Source organism: Cyprinus carpio, chromosome A5 (genome assembly GCF_018340385.1).
Source record: "Cyprinus carpio isolate SPL01 chromosome A5, ASM1834038v1, whole genome shotgun sequence".
NCBI classification, from domain to species: Eukaryota; Metazoa; Chordata; class Actinopteri; order Cypriniformes; family Cyprinidae; genus Cyprinus; species Cyprinus carpio.
Genome location: NC_056576.1, coordinates 887,659 through 911,348, shown reverse-complemented (window position 1 = coordinate 911,348; position 23,690 = coordinate 887,659). Strand labels below are relative to the sequence as shown.

Below are 23,690 nucleotides of genomic sequence, written 5' to 3'. Positions count from 1 at the left end.
TTGTAACGTTATGGGAAACATATTGTAAACATAGACTACTGTAGAAAAACCTGTCAGTTGGATTAAGTTACTTTGTCATACAAAATAATTTTACATTAAACAGGATGTTCCCAGACGTAGACTATCACACTTTAATTATTTATTTATTTTTCTTATTGTTTTTCGTTATGTATTAGTGTGTTTTTTTGTTGTTGTTGTTGTTACTAGTCAAGTTGTTTAGTTAATGTTTATAGCATAATGTTTTAGTGTGTATTATTTTACACTTTTGTCTATTTGTTCATTGGACATGGTTTAAAGAAAGGACAATTTTGAGAGTCATTATGTGGCCTTCTATTTTATGTGTGTTTATTTTAAGCAAAGCAGATTTAGTGACTGAAATAGATTATATTATCATTATTGCTTAAACAATATTTTTCTACTTTTTAACTAGGCTGATATGTACATGCAACTTGACTTATGATTTTATATTATATTATATTATAATATATATATTATTTATATTAACTTTCTCAGCTCTTTAGGTTTAGAAGATTTCCTGTTTACATTGTTAATCAAAACTGTCATCTTGCATTTACCTGAAGCTTATTACCAGTTTTAGGATTGTCTTGTGACCCCTATACCCCTATACAATAGCCAAACAGTCACAACACTTTTTCACACTTCAGATCGAGTTCATTTTTATATTGTTTTAACCAAATCACTTGTATAGTGAGGTCATTCTGTTCTCTGTTGGTTCTTTCTGTTTCCAACTAATGAGAGACCCTGAGTGACCTTCTGGACCACTGTCTCTCAGACTAAACCCAGGACAACTCTGGACCGCAGCACAGGAAGCTTTGTCTCAAGATCTGTCTTTGATGGGTCAGAGGGTTCATTAGGAAATCTTAAAGAAGGTTTAGTGATCACATGGTCAACAGTGTCCATTGATAAATGACTAGCAACGATGTTGGTTCTCCTGAGACAAATATGGCTTTGTAAGAAGAAAGATTTATCATCTGAAAAATGTTAGCAAAAGGTTTTGCACCCAAAAATATGGCAGCGGCTTATCTCCAGTCTCAGCTGTTCCAGCATCCATTTTTCTTTTTTGGAAGGATTGTATACAAAATCTAAATCTAAAATAAAAACGGCATTTGTATTTTTAGGTGAGTATCATATTTGATAAATTATTCTTTTTGATACATTATAGAGCTCATACTCAAGGAGAACATTTTAGATACTCTCAGAATGAAATGCAAATCAAGATGATCTTTAAATTGAGGCAGTTGTGGCCTATATGGTTAGAGAGTCGGACTTGTAACCCAAAGGTCATGGGTTTGAGTTTCAATACTGCAGGAATTGTAGGTGGGGGGAGTGAACGACCAGTGCTCTCTTCCACCCTCAATACAACGACTGAGGTGTGAACCCCTAACTGCTCTCCGGCTGCCGCAGCACATGGCTACCAACTGCTCTAGGTGTGTGTGTGTGTGTGTGTGTGTGTGTTCACTACTCACTGCTGTGTATGTGCACTTGGGTGGGTTAAATACAAATTCAGGGCTGAACCACCTGAATAAGGGGAGGTGAGGAAAGACTTCAAAACACTTTAGGTACCTATAATGTTGTAAAATTCAATATGTTTGCTTGTGTTAAACATGTGATCAAGCTTTACAACCTAATTAATACAACTTAATCTGTATGGCAACATCACTGACTAACAAAAATGCAATAGATTCAAGATTTTTATTTGTCACATGGTTATATGGAGAGCATATGACCAGCAGTGAAATCTAAGTCTGGTCCGCTCCATGGACAGTGCAATTATTAAGTGCAATTAAGTGAAATAGAGTGCCTTGGCCTCTCAAATCAATTGAATTGGCTAAGTTGCGTTGGTTTTGTGGTCATATTATTTTGTTTTGTTTCTTTTCTGACCTTCAAAGTGCCAGTTCAAACACCACGTCTTGGGGGTCACCAATCAGGTCACCTCTTGACACTAGTCTTGACCTTTGGCCATATCAGGAGGTCATGGCTGATCTAAACTCTGACAGGGAAAGTGAATGAAAGCTTTCTTCTCTCTGCTATTCATTCAACACCTTCAAAAACAACTTGTGTTGTCCCAATTGGCTTATGTCAAAATGGTTGTCTTTTGGTTGATTTGTTCGAAGATGCCTTGGGTAACCTGTGTGAAAAAGTATTTTAGGAACGCTCCCAATGGCACGTGGAGAGTATCTATAAATTGAAAAGCTACTAGGTAAGTCTGGAAGCTTTGATCATTAATTCCCCAAAACGCAAATGAAAATCAAACCAATGAATAAAACCAAAGTATATGATAACTATTGTTATATAGAATGCAATTTTTTTTCTATTTATTGTTTTTTTCTAGCTCTTACTGCTCATCAAGAATCCCACAGTAAAAGAACCGATGAAACATAGCTAATACTAAGAAAAGAGCACATGAAAATGAGAGAGCGAGGTAGGATTTTTGGTGGGAACGCGGCAAAGCTGGTGTTATAATACACCCTTATTCTCAGCTTGGAATCTCTAATGGGAAAATCAAGTGCTGTGACTCCTGTATAATAGGATTTGCCGGGTCTCGTGCTGCATCAGGGCCCAGTGGGCAGCACAAAGCCTGTTAAGGCTGGACAAGCATTACTAGAAAGGGGGGTGTAGAGCAGAACAGGCCTGTGGTGTAAGTGGGTGAAGGTAGCCTTGACAACAGAGGTTGTGAATGGGACAACTTTCAATATGACTGTGGATAGATGTGTGTAGTCCTACCTTTACAGTGCAATGGACTAGCTGTTTGCAATAGACACAGGACTATAAGGCCATTTAATGAGGGCAAACAATTATTTTGAACAAGTTTAAAGTAATATTCTGTGTTCCGTACAAGTTAACTTTATAGTTCACCCTTCTGCGGAACACAAAAGAAGATACTTTGAAGAATGATGGTGACCAAACAGTTTTGGTGACAATTGATTTCCATTCTTTGGAAAAAATACTTAAAATATATCAAAATATCTTCAGAATATGACTCAAAATATCTTGTTTTATGTTCCACAGAAGAAAAAAAAGTCAGTCATATAGTTTTGGAACAACATGAGGGTGAGTAAATGATAATAGAATTTCCATTTTTGGGTGAACTATCCTTTTAAATTGAGTCAAACAGCATTTGTGGCATAATGACTGATTACCAAAAAAAAAAAAAAAAAAAAAATATCTCCACTTATCCCTTTTTTTTTTTTAATTTGAATAGGTATGGATTTGGGTTAGGGTGTTGCTTTTAATTTGAATTTGGTTTGGTGTGTTTTTTTTTTTTTACTCACTGTTTCAATAGTAGAGACATAAACAACAGGCATATTAACATGATTTTAGTGTGAAAAAATTCACATGTAATTTTTTTTGTAAAGTTATATCCAATTTTACAATTATGTTGCCATGACAACAGAATGCCATAAACCCTAAAACAATGTTTAAACAGCTTTATAAATCAAATACTGCACAAATTTTTACATAATTATTATTGTAAACATTTATATAAAATTAGAAGCGTCGCATTTCAACCTTTAAATTCTAACAAATTTGGCCCATTCACTTCCATTGTAAATGCATCACTTGTTACTTGTCTTTATTTATTTATTCATCCCTTAATTAATTCATCCATTTGTTCATTAAAAGAGGGATAAATTGCTAATGATTGAGCTTATCTGTATTGAAAGGTGAATATTTATTTAGTAAGGGTTAAATTCTTAACCTGTTCATAATAGATAATAAAAGTTGATAAGAAAGTTCAAGTGCACTCCAGTGGAAACTGGCCTCACATGTCACCTTTAATTTTGCAAGAGTGACAATGAACATCACATGCCTGTCAAGCTTGACACAGTATATCTCACACACTTGAGATTCAAGGCAAGTGCTGTAAGAAACTCAATCTTTTCTGCTGGATTATTTGGGTCATTAGTGGAGCGAAAAGAGACACCAGTCAGTCGTCTCAAGCATGAGTCAGATAACAAGACAAAGGGAAAATAAGGCTGGGCTTCGTAGTCATCACTGTCTAAAACCTCTTCCAGTCTAGTCCATCCAAGAACCATGTGTAGTAATCGTTCATAGGCCTGGCTAAATTTCAGGACAAGCTGTGATTGAATGGCTAACATATGCTGGTTGAGTCCTGAGCCAGCTGGCTTCAAGTGGCCAAGAGCACGGAGGAGTGCCGTCTGCTCTGATGACAACTTTATTGTATCTCTCTCTAACTCACTGTTTGAATGCATAGTGGTTAATTAGCCATTAATCTATTTCCCTAATCAAAGATCAGAAACAGGAGCCGCACTGTTGTAATGTTTGGTTTTACCGTAGCAGCGGTAGGGGACTGGGGGAAGGGTTGATTTCCACGTTTAGTCGGATTGTGTTTCTGTATCTTTGTGTTACACCCAGAGCAGTGGTAGACACCTAGGTAAGCACTGAATAAGATCTCTGGTTCTCTGAACCCCCTCCTGACTGGGCCATGAATCATTAAATACCCAGGCCTTGCCACCAGAACATGGGTCATTTCTGCAAAGAAGCACAGCAATAATAGATGGGCATCCTCTCCGCGTTTGAGACACCTTAGTTTGAACTGCTCGCAAGCCTTGTTAGAAAAACTTAATCAAGATTGTTTTTAGATCCAGAGTGAAATTTTGGGGTGTTCCATGGCACATGTCGTGATGGTAGGATTTGCTTGGCTGTAGCTGGACGTGAAAGGACTTTTTAGGAGAGTGTTGGTCTGGTTGCGAGTTCTCATATTTTGATCGGCAGCTGACGAAAGATGCAGGTATGACCTGTTTGCATGTATCTAGATATATCTGAATGAGTGTATTTTACTGAACATAAGTTATAACTGCAATAATCTTTATAATCATCCGGCAATGTTTTGCAGCAAAGAAAACAATCGCATAGAAATAACAGCAATGATGAAAAGCAAATATCAAAAGAAAGATCAAAAGAAGCGATACTTTCAGCATTCAAAGTGACCATTAACATGCTCTTTTGTTCTTTTCGGTTTCTGATTCCTGTTTGCTTTTTTCTGTCACAGTTGGTGGTGAAAGCTTCAGTGTAGCGCAATATCCAATATATCACCCAGCTGATTAATCACAAGCTGTAAACCTGTCAAAACTTCAAGTTCCTTACTCTGACAAAGAGAGATGTAACTAGATCTCACCGTTCACTTTAGGAGAGTGCTATTGCCCATTTTGTCTAGTCTTTCCTATTCTTGGCTAGGCCTTCTGAGGAGTAGGATGTCTTCGCCGTATCTTTCTCTCTCTTCCTCCATTCTCTCTTCTCTCCTTCCCTCCCTTTCTGATTTGATCGAGGTCATCTAAACTCAGCCTCAACTGACACTTTAGATCAGGCTGAAGGACTATCTCTTAATTAAAAGACAATAGCTTTTATACCAAAGACGGAAGATGATGCACTTGATGTGACAAAAGGGTGACAAGCCTTGTGACTTTAATGATTTGTGTCTCTATGGCTATATTTTACTTTTTTTGAAAGAGAAAGGTTAAATCTTCCAACTAAAGAAATAGAAACTGATCTCTTAACTTTGGGCCTCATATTGTTTTTCCATTTCTTACAGGCTACACAATCATGAAAATATGGTTGACCTTAATAGTTTTGACTAAGATGTGACTGCTTACTAGGGGTTACATAGATTAGTCGAGTGATCGACTACTTTAACCACTAGTCGGCGCTGTTGGAAACAATCGACTACTCGATCATGCATTAACCATAATGCATGCACCGTTTGCCTACAACGCAAATGATAGGATTACAATATTGTGTGTAGATGTTACTTTCTATCACTTTCTCTATGTTACATGTAAAATTAAAATATGTAATTTAATAATTAGGGGTGCGCCCGAAGCCGAAATGGCAGGGATAATGGCTTAAAAAACGAATAACGGATAACGAATAATTCTGTCTGAATATTTGGCTGAGGCTGGCACACTGTGCTGTTTGCTAGATAACAGTTGAGCCAGGGGATCAGCGCTATATTATACACAGATCTCTAAAGTCACGCAATAGAGTGTGTGAAGTGATTGAATATTAACTTTATGAACGAAAAGAGCACATTGATGTTGCCTCTCCGCGCATCTCTCAGAAATCAGAGCTTGCCGATAGTAATATCACTTATAATAATACATCATACACGGTCTATTATTTGTATATATTTAAAAGGCAATGATTTAAACCGTATGCTACGAAATGATACATGAATGAATGGAATAAAACAAACAGCGCGTTGCGCGCCCAATCTCTCGCCTCAGTCTCTCAAATCTCATAACGTAGGCTAATAATCAGCTTAGATGCAGAAAGATTTTCTATATTTGCTTCTTTATCTTTTGCTGGTTTGCGTGGCACACGCACATTTGTTTAGTAAGTTCAAAAAGACTCGCTTAGAGAATTCTGCGTAATGAAAATGTGCGCCTTAAATTCATTCAGTCGCGTTCAAATGATCACTAAACGTTTGTCATTACATCTCTGCTTATATGATTTATTTATTTTTTGAAATTAGTAATTATTTTACTTTAACGCAGCATATTTGTTCAGTGATAACTACGGGGAAAAAGACAGTCATAACGGCCTTATCAAGTAACTGTACGACACCTGGTTTTATCCGAAAACAGATACTAATACTTTTGTGACTGTTACAGATACAAATACTGGCTGTTACATGAAAATTAAAATATGTAATGTCATAATTATAAAGTTTTGACAGTTTACGTATGTTATGTAATTGTTGCATTAGGCTATTAATTAATTAGTTTTTATCAATAAACGTTTATTAATTAGCGATTTAATGTCTATTCATTTACAGTAGCATGAACCACGAGTAGTCGAGTAACTCGAGTATTTTTTAAATAAGTAATCGACTAGCAGAAATCAGTAGTCGTGCAACCACTACTGCTTACAGTTTTTAATTTGGTTTAGAAATTGGCTGGCAAATATCTATGAAACCTTGAAGTTAATTATGAAAATATTCTCATACTTAATTCTGGATTTCTTTCTTTTTTTTATTGCATGGGAACTCCAGTAGTGGTTAAAAAGCATCCTAAGATGCACCTCATGAAGTTGACTAATAGAAGCCCATTGTGTAGAGCTGGAATTTAGGCAAAGGGAACCAAAAACACAAGTTTTGATTAGTTTTTGGTTGCTGCATAATTTTCATACTTTTATTTGTGTTGCATGTTAATATAATAAGGAATGGGTGGGTGTGTCCAAACTTTTGACTGTGTATGTGACCAATACAGGTTCTTCAGACCTATGAGAGTAACATGTTGCTTTCATTCTGAGTCTCTCATTTGAGAAAAGGAACAGGCTTTTCCTGTGCCGATGTCCATGCGTCTTATCACACTGAAAGTGTCACACTATAAACATTAGCATCCCCTCTATCCATTGTTCCTCATGTGACATTGAGTTCAGCTTGTTCCCATGTGGGGACAGAAACTAGAGAGGGGGAGTCTTCACAATAACACTGAGATTGAGATTGGTTTTGACATCTCAAATGGGGGATCTTCCATGATATTGTTCACCTGCCCCTTTGGCTTAATGCAGGGTGAGAGGGGGAGGGGCATGTTTTGGGGTTGCGGGTGAGCACATGAAATAGTGGAAAGCGTGAAGTGATGTGAGGTGGTGGGTAGTGATTCACAACTCGCATACGGTGGGATGAAAATTTTATCGGCGGACAGGTGGACGAAAATCTCTCATCTGAGAAATACGTCCCCCCTTCTGAAGCACCCTTAATTACGGTGTTCATATAACTGTGCCATTCTGAACAAGCCTCCATTGTGTGCCCCGAGGGCATGCAAAATAAGTGTCTCAGAGAGCAGCGGGACTCAGACCGTTACAGCACAATTTAGTCTGTCCTGTTGTCTCAAGAAGGCCTCATTTCAGTAGCTCTCAGATCAGACAAATATAAGCAACCCCCTCCCTCCCATCCTCTGTCTCTCCTTCCCTCCATATCTACCTCTTTCTCTCTCCCTCTTCTGCTACTTTGTCCCCTCCCCTCTACAACCAACTAGCCCACATCAGCCCAAATAGGCCAAATCTCATCTATTGTCCTGGGACTGCCCAGTGTGAAAATTCGGTCTGACATTAAATGTTTTCTAATGAATAAATTTCGAAAGGATATGCAGAGAGAATATGTGTAATGGAATGTAGACTGCATTTTAAAAGCTTCTTCATTGTCCATCGTCTTTGGAATTTACAGGACAAAAAAACTGGTCTCTTTCAGGGCTAATGAGGTTTATGGGGGTGAAAAGGGGGGCAGAGGATTTTGGGGGCTTCTAGTCGTGAGATTAAACTTCGACCCCCCACCCCCTTTCTGTTTCTTCTTTTAATTCACTATATGAAAGTCAAATATCCTGCGTTCTAAAAAATGGGAAGAGGACAAATTACAGCAAATGCCTACTGCTGGTCCACTGGAAATCCCAAAATATCTTGCATGTAAAAATGCACGATTTTAAGGAATGGAGTAATGCATGCCTCAAAAGTTTCTTTCTTAAATTGAGAAATATACTTCTCTGGTCTCTTTATTAATATACGATGTCAAACACTGAACTGAGTAATTAACTGAAGCAAATTCTGTTCCTTAGGGTTGAGGATTGTGGTTTTTGCAGAAAATTGCTAAATTTTTAGTTAAACCCCTTCCTGAGTCCCAAGAAACCAAAGACTTCTATGTATTAACATCATAGACTTAAGTTTTTTTTCTTTCTTTCTTTCTATGTTAACAATTCTGTTCATTTAAATGATACACACTGGAGACTAGATATTGCCATTGATAAAACCCACTTTATTATTGATGCTGGCTTTGTAATAAACCTGTAGGGAATATTTCAGGTATAATGAAAACTTGCAGTCTTGGCTTTCATAAGTGTCTCACAGAGCCAAGTTGGAAGATATGGCTGCCTGTATTTAAGGTGTACTGAATGCTATCTGAGACGGTTGGTGGAATAAATCCTATCACAACATGCTATTTAAACAGGTTTCTTAGCGAAAGCAAAGCTGTCAGTCATAGGGACAGGAACATGGTCTACTCATTGCAGATGATATCACATTACAAAAGCCTCTTCAGTAGAGAACAGCATTATAAAGTACTTAGTTAAACATCAGCAGGGGATTATGCGGTTGGATGATTGTGACTCTATCAGAGACCTTAGACTTTCGGGTTCAATCTTAACATGATAGCAAGTCTAATAATCAAAGGATGAAAAGTCACTAGACAGCTCAGTTTTACTGTTGATATTCATTGTTGAAAAAAATGCTGTATAATATCCAGTTCCCTGCCTCATCCATAGCCAATATATATATTTTTTCTGATTATTTGACTGAAATGTATATTTAGACCTGTTTTACTGCTTAAAAAAACTAAGTTTTTGATCATTATGGGTGCAGAATGAGACAGTCCTATAGACTTTGTCAGTATAAACAAATTGCATTGGGTCATGGTCAGTGTTGTGCTTGTCTGATTGGCAGAAAGGAAAGGTTAAACTGGGTCAGTTGGACTTGGAGGGAGCCCTGATTGCCAGAGACCGAGTTGGCATCCAGGACTTTGTGCTTCTTGATGCCCACAACAGTGAGACAGCCTTCCTGGACAATCTAAAGAAGCGTTTCACAGAGGATTTGATATATGTGAGTGAGATATCAAAAACAAAGGTTCATTTGATTTTTACATATTCACTGTGATTAAGTTCATGTCAAATGTCTCTATACTCTCAGACTTACATAGGTACTTTGCTGATATCTGTAAACCCTTACAAAGAATTGGACATCTACACCAAGAAACAAATGGACCTGTACATGGGAGTGAACTTCTTTGAGCTGCCCCCTCATATGTAAGTGTTTAACTTACCTTCATTGCCAAACCAGTAAATTAGACATTTGTAAAGAAAATAGATGTTTTAAATGTTTTTTTTTTTTTAATGTCCTTCTCAGATATGCATTAGCAGATAATGTCTATCACACCATGCTATCAGAAGCCAACAACAACTTTATTTTGATATCTGGGGAGAGTGGAGCAGGCAAAACTGAGGCCTCCAAGAAGATTTTGCAGTACTATGCGGTCAGCTGCCCTAGTTCCACCTTACTGGACACTGTGAGAGACCGCATGCTCATGTCCAACCCTGTACTAGAGGTCAGTCCAACAATAATATTCTCAGAATGTGTCGGACTATTCACTATATATGCTTTACAGTCATTACATGTGCTTTTAGGCCTTTGGAAATGCAAAAACGATGAAAAATGACAACTCCAGCCGGTTTGGAAAGTATATGGACATCCAGTTTGATTGCCAGGTATTGACGAATACCTTACTAACTTCATCCCATTAAATAATATTGCATGTTAAAGAAGGTTCATGCTTGTTAAATGCATAGGGAGATGCTGTTGGTGGCCACATCCTCAGCTATCTGCTGGAAAAGTCTAGAGTGGTTCACCAAAACCATGGTGAGAGAAACTTTCATATTTTCTACCAGCTGGTGGAGGGAGGAGAGGAAGACCTACTGAGGCACCTGGGCTTGGAGAAGGACACTAAACGTTATAGTTATTTAGTGCAGGTATGACTATTTTTAGACCTGATGTGCAAAATAAGTAGAGTATAGTTGTGAAATCTAAGTAGAATCACACTCTCCAGTGTTTTTGTAAGTCTTTTTTTGTCTTAATAGGGAGAATGTTCCAATGTGAGCTCCATTAATGACAAGAATGACTGGAAAACTGTTAAAAATGCATTATCCGTCATTGACTTTGATGCTAATGACATTGAGGTAAGGAGAGCAACAATTTTTGTGTATAAATGATCTAATGTGCAAGTATGATGAAAGTTGCCACCTTTGAAAGTTTTTGTGTATAAATGTTCTGATCTGTATGTGCACCTCTTTGGGATTATAGCTAGTGTGATCCATCTGGGGAACGTGCACTTTGATGGAGACACTAAAGGTTATGCTTCTAAACACTAATGCAGCACTGCGTGGGTATCCAAGGTAAGTTTATTATATATATATATTATATTTATTATATATATTTATTATATATATTTATATATATACAGTGTATATATATCCTTAATCATGTTAAATAGTTTACATTGACATACTCTAAATGATTACATATCTGAGTAACATTGCTTTTTTGTGTTGATGTTCAGCTTTTAGGAATCCATGTACAGGTCCTTCATGAAGCTCTGACATTCAGGAAGATTGAAGCCAAATCAGAGGAGGTCAGATAATTTTGTAATGGGATGATGCACTGTCTTTTTATCCAAAATCATTCTTGTAGCAGGTGACAGCTGTCTTTCTGGCCTCCAGGTTCTGAGTCCATTTACTGTTGATCTTGCTATCTGTGCTAGAGATGCCCTGGCCAAAGCCATTTATGGCCGTGCCTTCACATGGCTGGTCAACAGGATCAATGAGTCTCTGGAGAATAAAGTAAGTAAAATTTCAGTTACCATTTGAGGCCATTGATCGGTTACATTGCAAATCTCCCGGTATAATAAGTTTGAAAGCCGCTAGATGCAGTTTGTTCCATTGTAAAGAAATGGAAATATTGTTCTACCAGACAGATTTAAAGAAACAATCATGGAAACCTAAATGACTTATTGACTTGCTTCATTCTTTACATTTTTTTAAGATTCTGGGAGGAAGACAGTCATCGGATTGTTAGACATCTATGGATTTGAGGTATTCTCTGTTAACAGGTATGTGTTTGGAATTAAATGGGACAGATATATTGATTTGTGGTTTTATATGTTAACAGGTAGATAGATATGATAGATGATAGATAGATGATAGATAGATAGATGATAGATAGATAGATAGATAGATAGATAGATAGATAGATAGATAGATAGATAGATAGATAGATAGACATACAGACAGACAGATAGACAGATAGATAGATAGATAGATAGATAGATAGATAGACAGACAGACAGACAGATAGACAGACAGATAGATAGATAGATAGATAGATAGATAGATAGATAGATAGATAGATAGATAGATAGATAGATAGATAGATAGATAGATAGATAGTTTGTGTGCATGATCTTATTGATTTTTTTGTTGATTTTATGTGCTTAGTTTTGAGCAGTTTTGCATCAACTACTGCAATGAGAAGCTACAGCAGCTCTTCATTCAGTTGACACTGAAGGCTGAACAAGAGGAATATGAAGCTGAAGGAATTGGGGTGAGCTAGACAAATCAATCATTCATCATTCAAACATCATAATGGAATGATATGCTGAGCTTGAATAATAGAATAAGGGTCTTTTTCTCTCCCTGTGTTTCAGTGGGAGCCGGTGCAATTCTTCAACAATAAAATCATCTGTGATCTGGTGGAAGAGAAGCACAGAGGAATCATCTCTGTGTTGGTATGGAATAATAAGTACTCTGTTTTTACACACTGAAGAGACATACTGTAGATAGATATAATTCTCTGGCACTTTTTGAGTCTTTTGGTATTTCAGGATGAGGAGTGTATGAGGCCGGGTGATGCCACGGATCTCACTTTTCTTGATAAACTTGAAGAGAAAATTGGCAATCATCCCCACTTTGTAACGTGAGTTTGTGTTTGATCATTACCTCAATATTAAATGTGGCACTAAACAAGCTGTCTTCTGCTTTAAGTATCTTTTAATGGATTCAGTACTGCTAGAAACTGTCAGCAGTTTGATTCTTCACTACAAGCCTCTGATGGGGAAGAATCAGCCAGACCTTGTTGAATTTGAAACTGAAGCATTCACTTCCTAGTTTGGCCACATTGTCTCTCTTAAGCCTTGTATTGACTGACACCCTGATGAAAGTGCACAGCAGTCTGAGAGAGAGAGATAGTGATGTTGTGTTGCTCACTCTTTATCCAGGTCAAATACAAATTAAGTTCCTGGATTACTGATCGAGTGCCAAGAACCTCCATGTTATTGTACTTCACTAATAGACCATAGAACTAGCAATGTTAAGGTTGAAGGATTCCCAGAAAACATGCATCCAAAAAACTTGAGAAGAATGAAATTAAATACAAATTGATGTGCTTAATTTGCATTTACCAGTACAGATAATACATATACAAACACAAATTATTATTCTAATGGATGTGGATTTTAAGCATCATAAGTAAATGTTATACATTGTTTAACATGAGTGCCTGCCATATTTCTCTATCCAAGTGAAAAGACTTCGGCTCATCATTCAGACATTTTTAGTGACTTGTTTTTATTGTAGTCTAATGAGAGCAATTTCCTTTACTATTCTGTGAACTGAAGTATAAACTGGCTGATAAAAAGACCCGCAAGTCTCTGGAGAGAGGAGATTTTCGTCTTCTTCATTATGCAGGGGAGGTGACCTACTGCGTTGTGGGTAAGAGAAGACGCAAAAACACATCTCAGATGTCAGTAAACCTCAGAAACATGTTTTCTGGCTTTCAAAACCTCTTATTTTATATGATCTATTCTTTTTCAATAGGTTTCATTGACAAAAACAATGATCTTTTGTACAAGAACATCAAAGACGTAAGTGCACTGGGTGTACAATAAAGGATAATGCTGGTCTGGGGAGATGAAAGGAAACTTGGCTCATAAAAGCCACTTAATCATTTCCTTTCCCTTAGTTTTGGTACTACAAGAGTTAATGGTAGTAAATGTGTTCACGCATGTGTGTTTCTTATATATCTGCATGTCTGTGTGTGTGTAACCAACAGGTGATGCGCCTATCAAAGAACCCGATAATACAGCAGTGCTTTCCAGCCACTGAGGGAGACAGTAGGAGAAGACCTGAGACAGTGAGTCCACTCGCTGTGTTAAAATACTGAAATATATTCAATTACAGTACAGGAAGTTGGTTTTGTAAGCTAGTAAGCTAGTTTTTTTTTTTTTTTATTTTTTTTTTTTTTTAAATGGAAGTTAAAAAGTTAAATTAAGTATTAATTAAATAAATAAATAAAAAAGAGAAGTGCTGTAATGTACTGTATATACAATGCTCTTGACTTTCCATTGCTATGACAACTGAAACCAGAAGTAATTTTTAATTTAAAGATTTTTTGATTGACTTATAATTTGATTGTACTGGCAAAATTGGATTAAAGACACAATATATATATATATATATATATATATATATAGAGAGAGAGAGAGAGAGAGAGAGAGAGAGAGAGAGAGAGAGGGAGAGAGCCTATATATATAGTTATTTCCAAAATAATGTGACAAAATGCAGTTTATCACATCATAATGTGAAATGTTTACTAAATAAATAATTACTTAATTAATACCTTGATCAGAGACTCATACTGCAAATTTTTGTGTGATCAAGGAATTCTTTCCACACAGTATTTATACAATTTATTTATATAAATTACTAATGAGTAGCGTAGCCTATTGCTATTTTAAATCAGGACGATAAAGAAAATATCCAATAAAATACAATTATATTAAACAATGCTTCTTTGACAATTAACATACTACCTTATTATACAATCTCCTTTAATCTGAATTGTGAAATTAAATCTGTAGGTGGCCACTCAGTTTAAGAACAGTCTTCTGCGGCTGACGGAGATTCTGACAGCTAAGGAAGCGTGGTATGTGCGCTGCCTCAAGTCCAATGACAATAAGCAACCAGGTGAGAAACTTGTGTATGTGAATACACAGTTATTCAGAGAATAAGCACGTTTGTTTATTTTTGTGTGCAAATTGACTTTTGATTTCTGGTAAAATAGAAATATGCTTTTTTTCCACTCTGTTTATCCTCTCTTTTCATCACAGGCAAGTTTGATGAAGTTCTGGTTAGGCACCAGGTGAAATATCTGGGGTTAATGGAGCATCTGAGGGTCAGACGAGCTGGATTTGCATATCGACGTAGATATGAGGTTTTTCTCAAGAGGTATAGGCTACTGGCATTTAATTCCATCATATGCTCAGATTTTGAAAGCTGTTAACTTTTAAATACACTTCATAGACTTAAAATGCTGCTCTAATACAACATTTCTAAGTATAAAGCTCTTTGTCCTGCCACTTGGCCCCACTGGAAAGGTGTACCTTCAGATGGGGTGGAAACACTTGTGCAACATCTAGGCTACCAGCCTGATGAATATAAAATGGGCAAGTGAGTAGTTTTCAGGCTTTCAACTTCACAATTTTATACTGAAAAAATTAGCATCTTATTTCTCACCACACAAACCTGAACCACTCTTCATATTCTGTCATATTCAAAGGACAAAGATATTCATACGATATGCAAGGACACTTTTTGCCACAGAAGATGCCTTTGAAATCTGCAAACATGAACTGGGTAAGCAAAAGAGAACTCAAAAGAGACATTTTGAATTTTTTTTCTTATATTATAAGCATGTGTTAATGTTGCCTTTACAGCTACAAGAATACAGGCCAAATACAAAGGTTACAGAGCCAAAGGAGAGTTTCGAAAACAGAAAGAGGCTGGTAAATAACAGTATTTATTGATTTAATAGTTTTTTATAACTGATATTTATGTTATATTACATAATATTATGACACTTCATTGCAACATAAAGTATATTTATTATAGCATACATATATGTGCTATTTGCATTATTATTTTTTTTTTTTTTTTTGCCAACATTTAGCTACAAAAATTGAGACGTGTTGGAGAGGAGTGCAGGCACGCAAAGAGAGAGACCGCAGAGCCTGGGCTGTTAAAATCATTAAACAGTTAGTAAAAATAAGTTAATGTTATATTAGTTTTTTGTAAATATTAATAAATTTTATTTACCAGGTGTATACCCTTTCATTTAAAGGGATAGTTCACCCTAAAATGAAAATTCTGTCATCATTTCCTCACCTTTTATTTTGGGATGAACTATCCTTTTAAAGGATGAGATGGCTATCCCTTTATGGCATGATTTTTATCCATGCAGGTTTATTAAGGGTTACATCACACGACGTGAGGCAAAAACTACTGACAACTCTGAATACCTGGCCTTCGTTCGACAGAGCTACCTAAACAGACTGAAAGACAACTTACCAAAGACTGTCCTGGATAAGATCACATGGCTGACACCTCCCCCAGTCATGACAGAGGTATTCAGAAATTCTGAGGTATTCAACAGTGGCCCCCAAAATACTTGAACACTTATGGTGAGGCAAATTTATTTATATAGCACATTTTATACACAATGGTGTTGTAAGCAGTTTACATAAAAATCATAAAAATTGTAGTCATAAAAAGAATACATAAAAAATAAAAAAGCAATAAAAAAATAAAAAAATAAAAAAGTTTATAATTTATAAATTAAAATAAGATCTATATTAAAAGGAAGAGGCATACATAAAAACATAAAAAATGAGTTTTTGAGGCCACTGTATGCATTGCAAACGTTCATTTGCAGTATTATTTTAAATTAAGAATGTCTTTGATGCTGTTGTATTTGTAGACCTCAGAGATTCTGCGGCAGCTGCACACACGTATGATGGTGCGGAAATATGTGCAGGGAATTACGCCACAAAAAAAAGCACAGGTCACCATCACTGTTGTCACATGCTTTTGTGTCTTAAAATACAGTTTCAGCTAATTTCGCCATGTTTAGATTTTGGCTGATAATGACAGTGAAGACTAAATGCAATGTCTTTTCACAGCTGCAACAAAAAAGTAGTAACCAGTGGCATCTTTAAGGGAAAGAAGGACAGCTACCCTTCGAGCATTGCTGTTCCTTTTGTGGACACTAGAATCAGTCAGTACAGTTTACAAAAACAGCAATTAATTTTGCATCCTGTTGTATGTCTTATGCACTTCCTTTCATTCACCAGATGAACAAGACATCAATATGAGGGTTCTTCAGACTATACGACATGAACGTATCAAGGTAATAAGAATCCTTATAATGGATGAGGCCCAATTGTCAGTCATGCATAATAGAAAAAGAGCCTGTTTTCAATGTCACCTAAACACACTTTCTCTCTCTGCAGTACAGCGTTCCTGTGGTGAAGTATGACCGAAATGGATTTAAACCCAGACCAAGGCAACTTATTCTCACTCAGGCTGCTGTATACCTGGTAGAAGAGGCTAAGATCAAGCAGAGAGTAGACTATGTTTCTCTAAAAGGTGGGTCTCGAGGAGTAGATATGTGTAGTCACTCAGTGAAGTAAAGAGCATTACAGCACTTTTAAAGATGTCTGCTTTTAATTATTCCCCTGTAGCATTCCTCAAGATTTTCACCGGTGCAGCATCCTCAGAGGTACAACTTTATATCATATTTACCCCTAAAGGGTGCATATTAGGGACTACAGTTTACTCCTAAATTACCAATATGCACCATTTAGAGGTAGGTATGATAGAAAGGTATACTTTTGAGGGCATGTTGTACCCCTAAAAATACAATTTTACACTACTGACTCGAGAACAACTACAACTTTTCCCTATTGAGAACATTCTGGGGCCAGTAAGGTTTTTTTAATGTTTTCGAAAGTAGTCTCTTATCAAGGCTGCACTTATATGATTTAAAAAAACTGAAAAACTGTAATATTACATTTTTAAAATAACTAAATAAATAAGTACAACTATATAAATAACATTTTATAAATAATTAAATAAAGTAGAATTTTTAGCAGCCATACTATTACTCCAGTCCTTAGTGTCACATGATCCTTTAGAAATCATTAGAATTTGGTGCTCAAGAAACATTTATTATCAATGTTAAAAACACTTGTGCTGAATAATATTTTTGTGATGTTTTTAGGTTTCCTTGATGCATAGAGTTCAAAAGAACAGCATTTCTTTACAACAGAAATCTTTTGTAACATTGTAAATGTATTTACTGACACTTTTGATCATCCGTGCCATATAGAACTATTTATTTCCTATGTACAGACCCCAAACTTTTAAATGATCGTGTTTATTGTAACATTTATTTGCAAGACAGAGAGAACCGAGTCCACAATGAATTTATCTTGTGTACACAGGTGCTTCTCTTAGTAATCTGGGTGACTCGGTCATGATCCTCCACGTTGCCTTGAATGATCCAAAACAGAAGGTGAGCAAACCAGGCTTCACGCTTACACTGCTTACTATGTCATGGCCGGTGGCCTTTAGGTAAACTCTAAATTATTTCAAGATACAATGTTACACAAATCCATAAATCATTTCCAAGTACTAATGTCTTTTATCTAAGGGGGGACATGATACTTCAGTGTGACCACCTGTTTGAAGCTTTGACCAAACTGGCTCTGATTGCAAACAAGCAGAATAACATCAAGGTTGTTCAGGGAAGGTAAACAGGCAAACATCACTTATTTTCCAGCCTGTTTCTAACTGTTCAATTGGAAACAGCATGTTAACATTTGATCTTCTCACAGCATAAAGTTTGAGATCCAGGCAGGGAAGGAGGGCGGTGTGGACTTTAGTGTTGGCCAAGAGCCTATGATTTATAAAGGCAAAAATGGACATCTGATGGTGGTAAGTGACTATTTTCATATTTTTGCTTAATTTAACGTTATTGCTCCAGTACTCAAGACTCTTTCGTTTTCAAAGGTGGCTCCGCGGATCAAGTCTCGATGATCCAAAGGAGGTCACCAAGTCTGTGCATATTTCATGAGGGGAAACCCTTATGGAAGATGATATCTTCCTCCATCCCATCCCAAACTGTGACACACACACAGCTCAAAAGACCACTCAGTGCTCACTATATGGAGATTTAAAGAAGCACATTGCGTACAAATGGAAAGTTACAGCTTAATAGTTATTTGAAAAAAAAAAAAAATTTGTTTTCATAAATGCTGCCCTCTAGGTTATCGTTGTTACTTGATCACATTTCTTGTAAATTGAATATTTTATTTGGTCATGTTCATGCTTTGTTGATGAGCCATATTTATAATATTCTTTTATACCAATGCATACAAACCACAAAAATTAAATAAAGCAAATGCAGTTTGATCTACAAAATTTGTAGAAATCTTTATTTGTGATAATGCATGTATAAATAATTTGTATGTAAAACATTTGTATTCATGTGCACGTCTGTACAAACTTCTCTACAGTATTACAGATTTCATTGTTGTTGTTTTTTTTAAATACACCTTCAATAAAACGAATGATCACAAACCATCTGTGCTGCTCCACTCTGCAGCAGAGGAGAGCCAGTACTCTGGTGCTTCCTGGAGCTTCTAGACGTGGTCCAGTTTCTGATTACACTCTCATACATGGGTGTCCATTTCTCAATTACCGATATACATCCGAACGCTTCTGACTACATCTCAGTTTCTTTACTTGTATGCGATCACTTACAAAATCCAGAAGCGTAATTAACTTGATGGAATTTAATACAGTGCAATGGAAAGGTATTTAATAGCATAATCTTTTTAAGAGATTGTAACTAAAAGAAAATGTAAAACTTCACAATTACTGGCTTTGATTATCTAAAAGTGCCTCCTTCTGTAAGAGTGAAAACATCATAACACTGTACTGCCCTCTACTGGCCAAACTCATACAGAGCTCTCAAAAAATCCAGCACATACAATCAAGCGACAGCTTGCATAAATGTTTTGCACAAGCATAATAAAATGAAAATTGACAGATTAATCATTTGTATGACACTCTTCTCTAATGAGTGTAAAAAAATAGGGGAGTTATGGATTGAATGTTTCTCGTTAGGCAATAATAATATCCTCCTTCACTGAATTCACTGACCACACTGACACTTTCACTTAAATCTCAAATCAAATCTCACTATCAGCACTGTGAAATCCTGTTTCCAACAAGTCAGTTCAAAAAGACAAAGCAAACAAAATAAATAAGAAAAGAAGGATAAACTAAACATAAAAGCCACAAAAATCCAGTATCTATCACACAATACACAACAAAAAAAATCTCTAAAAACAGAACAGTATTAACCTATAAGGCACAAGGAACACTACAGTCTTCACTCAAACAGAAAAAAATATGGTAAATAATATCAACTACAAAAATACTACGGCTAAATTTGGAAAATATCCATTAGCAGGCTGCAAAACTACAATTAAATGACAGTTTAGCTGATCGACTTAATATATTCATTGGAGTTTGCTTTATGATTAGAAAATAGGGCAACATGCTCAGGGAATGTCATGAATGCAGTAAAACTAACCATCTGTTTGTGCACTTTTGTTCACATTTACACCATCATAGTAACTTTTTAGTGAGGTCCTCAAAAGTGCACAACTGAGGTTTGAGGTCAATGCTGCATTGCCCTATATGCTATATTCATATAACATTATCAATACTAGGGATTCTGTGAGTATTCGTTTCTCTTTTAGGAAGCAGAGTCGGGATAAACTTAACTGACGTGTCTTAGTGCAAATAGAGGGGTGTAACTGAAGCGCTGGCAGTTGTTAAGGCACTGAAAAAAGGGGGGAAACTGTAGTCACTGGTGGTGGTGAGTGCGGTCATCAGGGGCGCTTGATATGGATCCTCCGCACTCTTTCAATGCGCTCCCTCTCTTCATCCTCATCGATGTGGTGGGAACGACCTGCAGCGCCACCTGTGGCCTCCAGCAGTGCATTGTCAGGTCCGCGGCCATCTTGAGACTCATAGAGCAAGATGTTGAGGGTCTCTTCATAGATGCGAGCCTCTGGGAACTCCACCTGTGATGGAGGGAGGAAATAAAGAGATTTCATGTTTTGAAAATATAGAAGATGCTAGACTATTGATTTTATCCATGTGACAGACAGGTCACCCTTTACCTTTGTCTGCTTCTTCTCAGTAGCGTAGACTATTGACGTGCAGCACACCTCTGCAATCTTCCTGCCCTGGCCGTAAAAGGACCAGCAACAAATCTCATCACCAATCACATCCTTGATAAAGAGCACTCGGCCATTGAACCTCAGAGACAGCTTGTCAAACAGCTCAATGTTCTTCAACATATTGTCATCAGAGTTGCTACAACGAGAAAGAGCACATTGATCAGAAAAAAGCTCAACAGGAAGCTTCCCAACAACCCATACCTTTAAGTAAATTAAACATTTACCTTGTATATGAATATTTATTGTTGCTCCTGTTGTACAGCAGTTTGACTGTAGGCTGCAAATAAACAGAAAGACAAGTCAAGGTTCTGTTCTCAGTGAAAGCAAACTGTATGTCTTTTAAATTGACATGATCAAGCATTTATACCTTATTAGCAGTGGCAATGAGCCTCTGTTCCTCCTTAGATGATGTCACCAGTGGAACTTTACAGAATGGTTCATATGCATCTTTGTTCTGAAAACATTTGTAAATCAGAAATATAGAATGGAAGTCCAAATTAAAAAATATATAACTGATTAAAATATATATATTTTCCTAAACATAATATGCTTAATTAAAGGGATAGCCAAAAATGAAAATTCCGTCATAATTCACTCACAGAATACAGAACATAAATGAAACTGATTCTCTTAGCCAGCGATATGATATTTGATGATATATCAATATATTGATACTACGCTATAATATTTTTAGGAATATATAATCCTATTTTACACAACCATTTACATTTTCATTAACTCACAAATGCAACCAAAATACAACACAATCACTTATAACTAAACTCACTGAAAATGGCAAATTCTGTATCCCAGTTGGGACATACACAACAATAAAAATAAAATTTATTTTTTAAATAATATTTCATCGATACTTCGAATAGTCATTTAATTGATGTGCTGTTAGACTCCTAATAAATGGAGCAATAGAAATCTCTCAGGTTTCATAAAAACATATTCATTTGCATTTTAAAGATGAACAAAAAGGGGTTTGGAACAAGAAGTAAATGATGACAGAATTTTCATTTTTGGGTGAACTATCCGTTTGAATGCACTCTACCTGTAATGCTGCCTGACACTCATCCACCAGGCCCTGCACCAGGTAATACTTTGCCTCTGCCAGTAACTCCTCCGTCTCCCTCCGGCTCTCAGGTAACGGGACGACTCCGTCTCTCAGGTAGTTCAGAATGGTCCCAAAGTGCTTCCCGCACCTGTCAATCAGAATCCAGCCTGGAGAAAGATCAGAGGTGAAAAGTCTGACTTGGGCACTGCAGAAGCACACATTTGTATCGATATGGTTCATAATATTACATGAATGCTTCTTAGTACATCTACCTTCACTATCTGTAAGGACCTCCATACGGCCACTGAACATGGCCTTCAGCATGGTGTCCTGCTTGGTCAGGGTCTGCATGGTGGTGTAGTACAGTGCTCCCCCGACATTCAGCTTCACATATATTTGGAACTGGGACTGGACCCCTTAAAGGAGGTGGTCCGTGTTGTAGCTGCCGGCACAGCCGAGCTCACCACACTTTTCTCCTGACATCTCTTCCTGAAAATCACACATGGTGACATTAGAGGTTTGAAATTGCAGGACACTCAAAATATATCATATATTTAGTTTCTCTCAGTGGATTAACAGTGTATGCATCTTTTTTGCAAATATACACACACACCACTCTATAATTTTTAGTATTATGAACTGTGTATGAACACAGTGAGAGTAAATGGTACATTTCTTCAGATAATAAATAAAAAAGTTTGTTCTAAACATCAAAGATTAAAAAAAAGTTATGCACTTTTTCGAGAGTTTTAGGAGTTGGGGCGGTGCATTTCACCTCTAACTTTCCCGGAAGTCTCTTAAATTCTCTTAAATGCAACACATTGACAAATCGATAGATTGTAAAACATTAAATAATGATAACTCATCTCTCATTCAATGAGAAACCCGTTCATACAGCACAATGACGTCACACCAAAACCTTCTATGATGTTTTTTTTTTTTTTTTACTTAAAGCCAGTAGATTTGGCTTATTTTATTCCTGTATATATTTATATATGTTTATATGATTCGTAACTGAATACGAAGAAAATAAATAATTTAATTTCAAGTTACTCATAAGAAACGTATAACTGCAGGAGCTAAAGCGCTAAACTAACACACCATCTTGTTCTCTCAATTCCTTTAAGGAAATAAACAAGAACTTACAAAAAAAAAGGTAACTACACGCCGCGATAAATCGTACTTAAAATATACACAATTAGAAGCGTATAAATTAGGTGAAATAACAGACAAATGTCAATATTTACCATAGAAATCCCCCGATTCTTTCGGGCCTCTTGGAACGGGTATAGAATTAAATCACTTCCGGTCGCAACCCGGACTCGTGCACGAGGCTTCAGGTCACGCGCTTAGAGGCTCTCTATTTTTTTACAGTCTATGGGGAAAATACATGATCGCGCTTTTGATTCCAGTACTGTAGATGGGAAGTAACTCCACCTGTCTAATGTCCTTCCATTTCATTTCCACACTTCCTGTGATTGTAACTATACACTTATTTTTTTGAGTGCTGGGGGGTACTATATTAACAAAACTGATTCACACAACGAACTTTGTTTCTGATTCAGTTTAGCGCAACATTGTGATAGTGTTGACATCAGGCCACAGGCACTTTTCAGATGCCGTAAATGAAATGTTTTTGGATACATATGTTTAGGTTATACTGTACCTCCAAATATACCTAGCACAAAAAAAAAAAACCATATCACAACAACTAAAAACAACAAAATAATTTAGTACTAATTTTGCAAATCATTAACAAATAATTTACATTTTTGACATCTTTATTTATTTATTTTTTATTGTTGGTGAATTGCATGTCCAATACATGTTCAAATATTCAATATATGTACATCAACAGAAGAAAAGCTGTATCACAAATAGTTCCGCTTAAAAACAAATTAC

General features: G+C 36.4%; 1 protein-coding gene and 1 pseudogene across 1 annotated transcript; one reads left to right on the top strand and one right to left on the bottom strand.

Moving 5' to 3' along the window:
• Nucleotides 1-9,394: 9,394 nt before the first annotated feature.
• Nucleotides 9,395-18,859, top strand: LOC109079481 (unconventional myosin-Ih-like). Its single transcript, XM_042751081.1, is given in 32 exon segments — nucleotides 9,395-9,439; nucleotides 9,442-9,630; nucleotides 9,718-9,833; nucleotides 9,934-10,132; nucleotides 10,212-10,292; nucleotides 10,374-10,553; nucleotides 10,662-10,759; nucleotides 10,865-10,976; nucleotides 11,141-11,212; nucleotides 11,301-11,424; nucleotides 11,623-11,689; nucleotides 12,075-12,180; nucleotides 12,284-12,364; nucleotides 12,461-12,556; nucleotides 13,253-13,346; nucleotides 13,452-13,498; nucleotides 13,687-13,767; nucleotides 14,495-14,600; nucleotides 14,744-14,869; nucleotides 14,978-15,083; nucleotides 15,193-15,269; nucleotides 15,350-15,418; nucleotides 15,583-15,667; nucleotides 15,874-16,036; nucleotides 16,390-16,479; nucleotides 16,599-16,686; nucleotides 16,763-16,818; nucleotides 16,922-17,057; nucleotides 17,915-17,984; nucleotides 18,124-18,222; nucleotides 18,308-18,407; nucleotides 18,483-18,859. Coding segments are annotated over 32 exon segments (3,186 nt in total). The 3' UTR covers nucleotides 18,510-18,859.
• Nucleotides 18,860-18,874: 15 nt separating this feature from the next.
• LOC109082999 lies at nucleotides 18,875-22,292 on the bottom strand (annotated as a pseudogene).
• Between the last annotated feature and the right edge of the window lie 1,398 nt (nucleotides 22,293-23,690).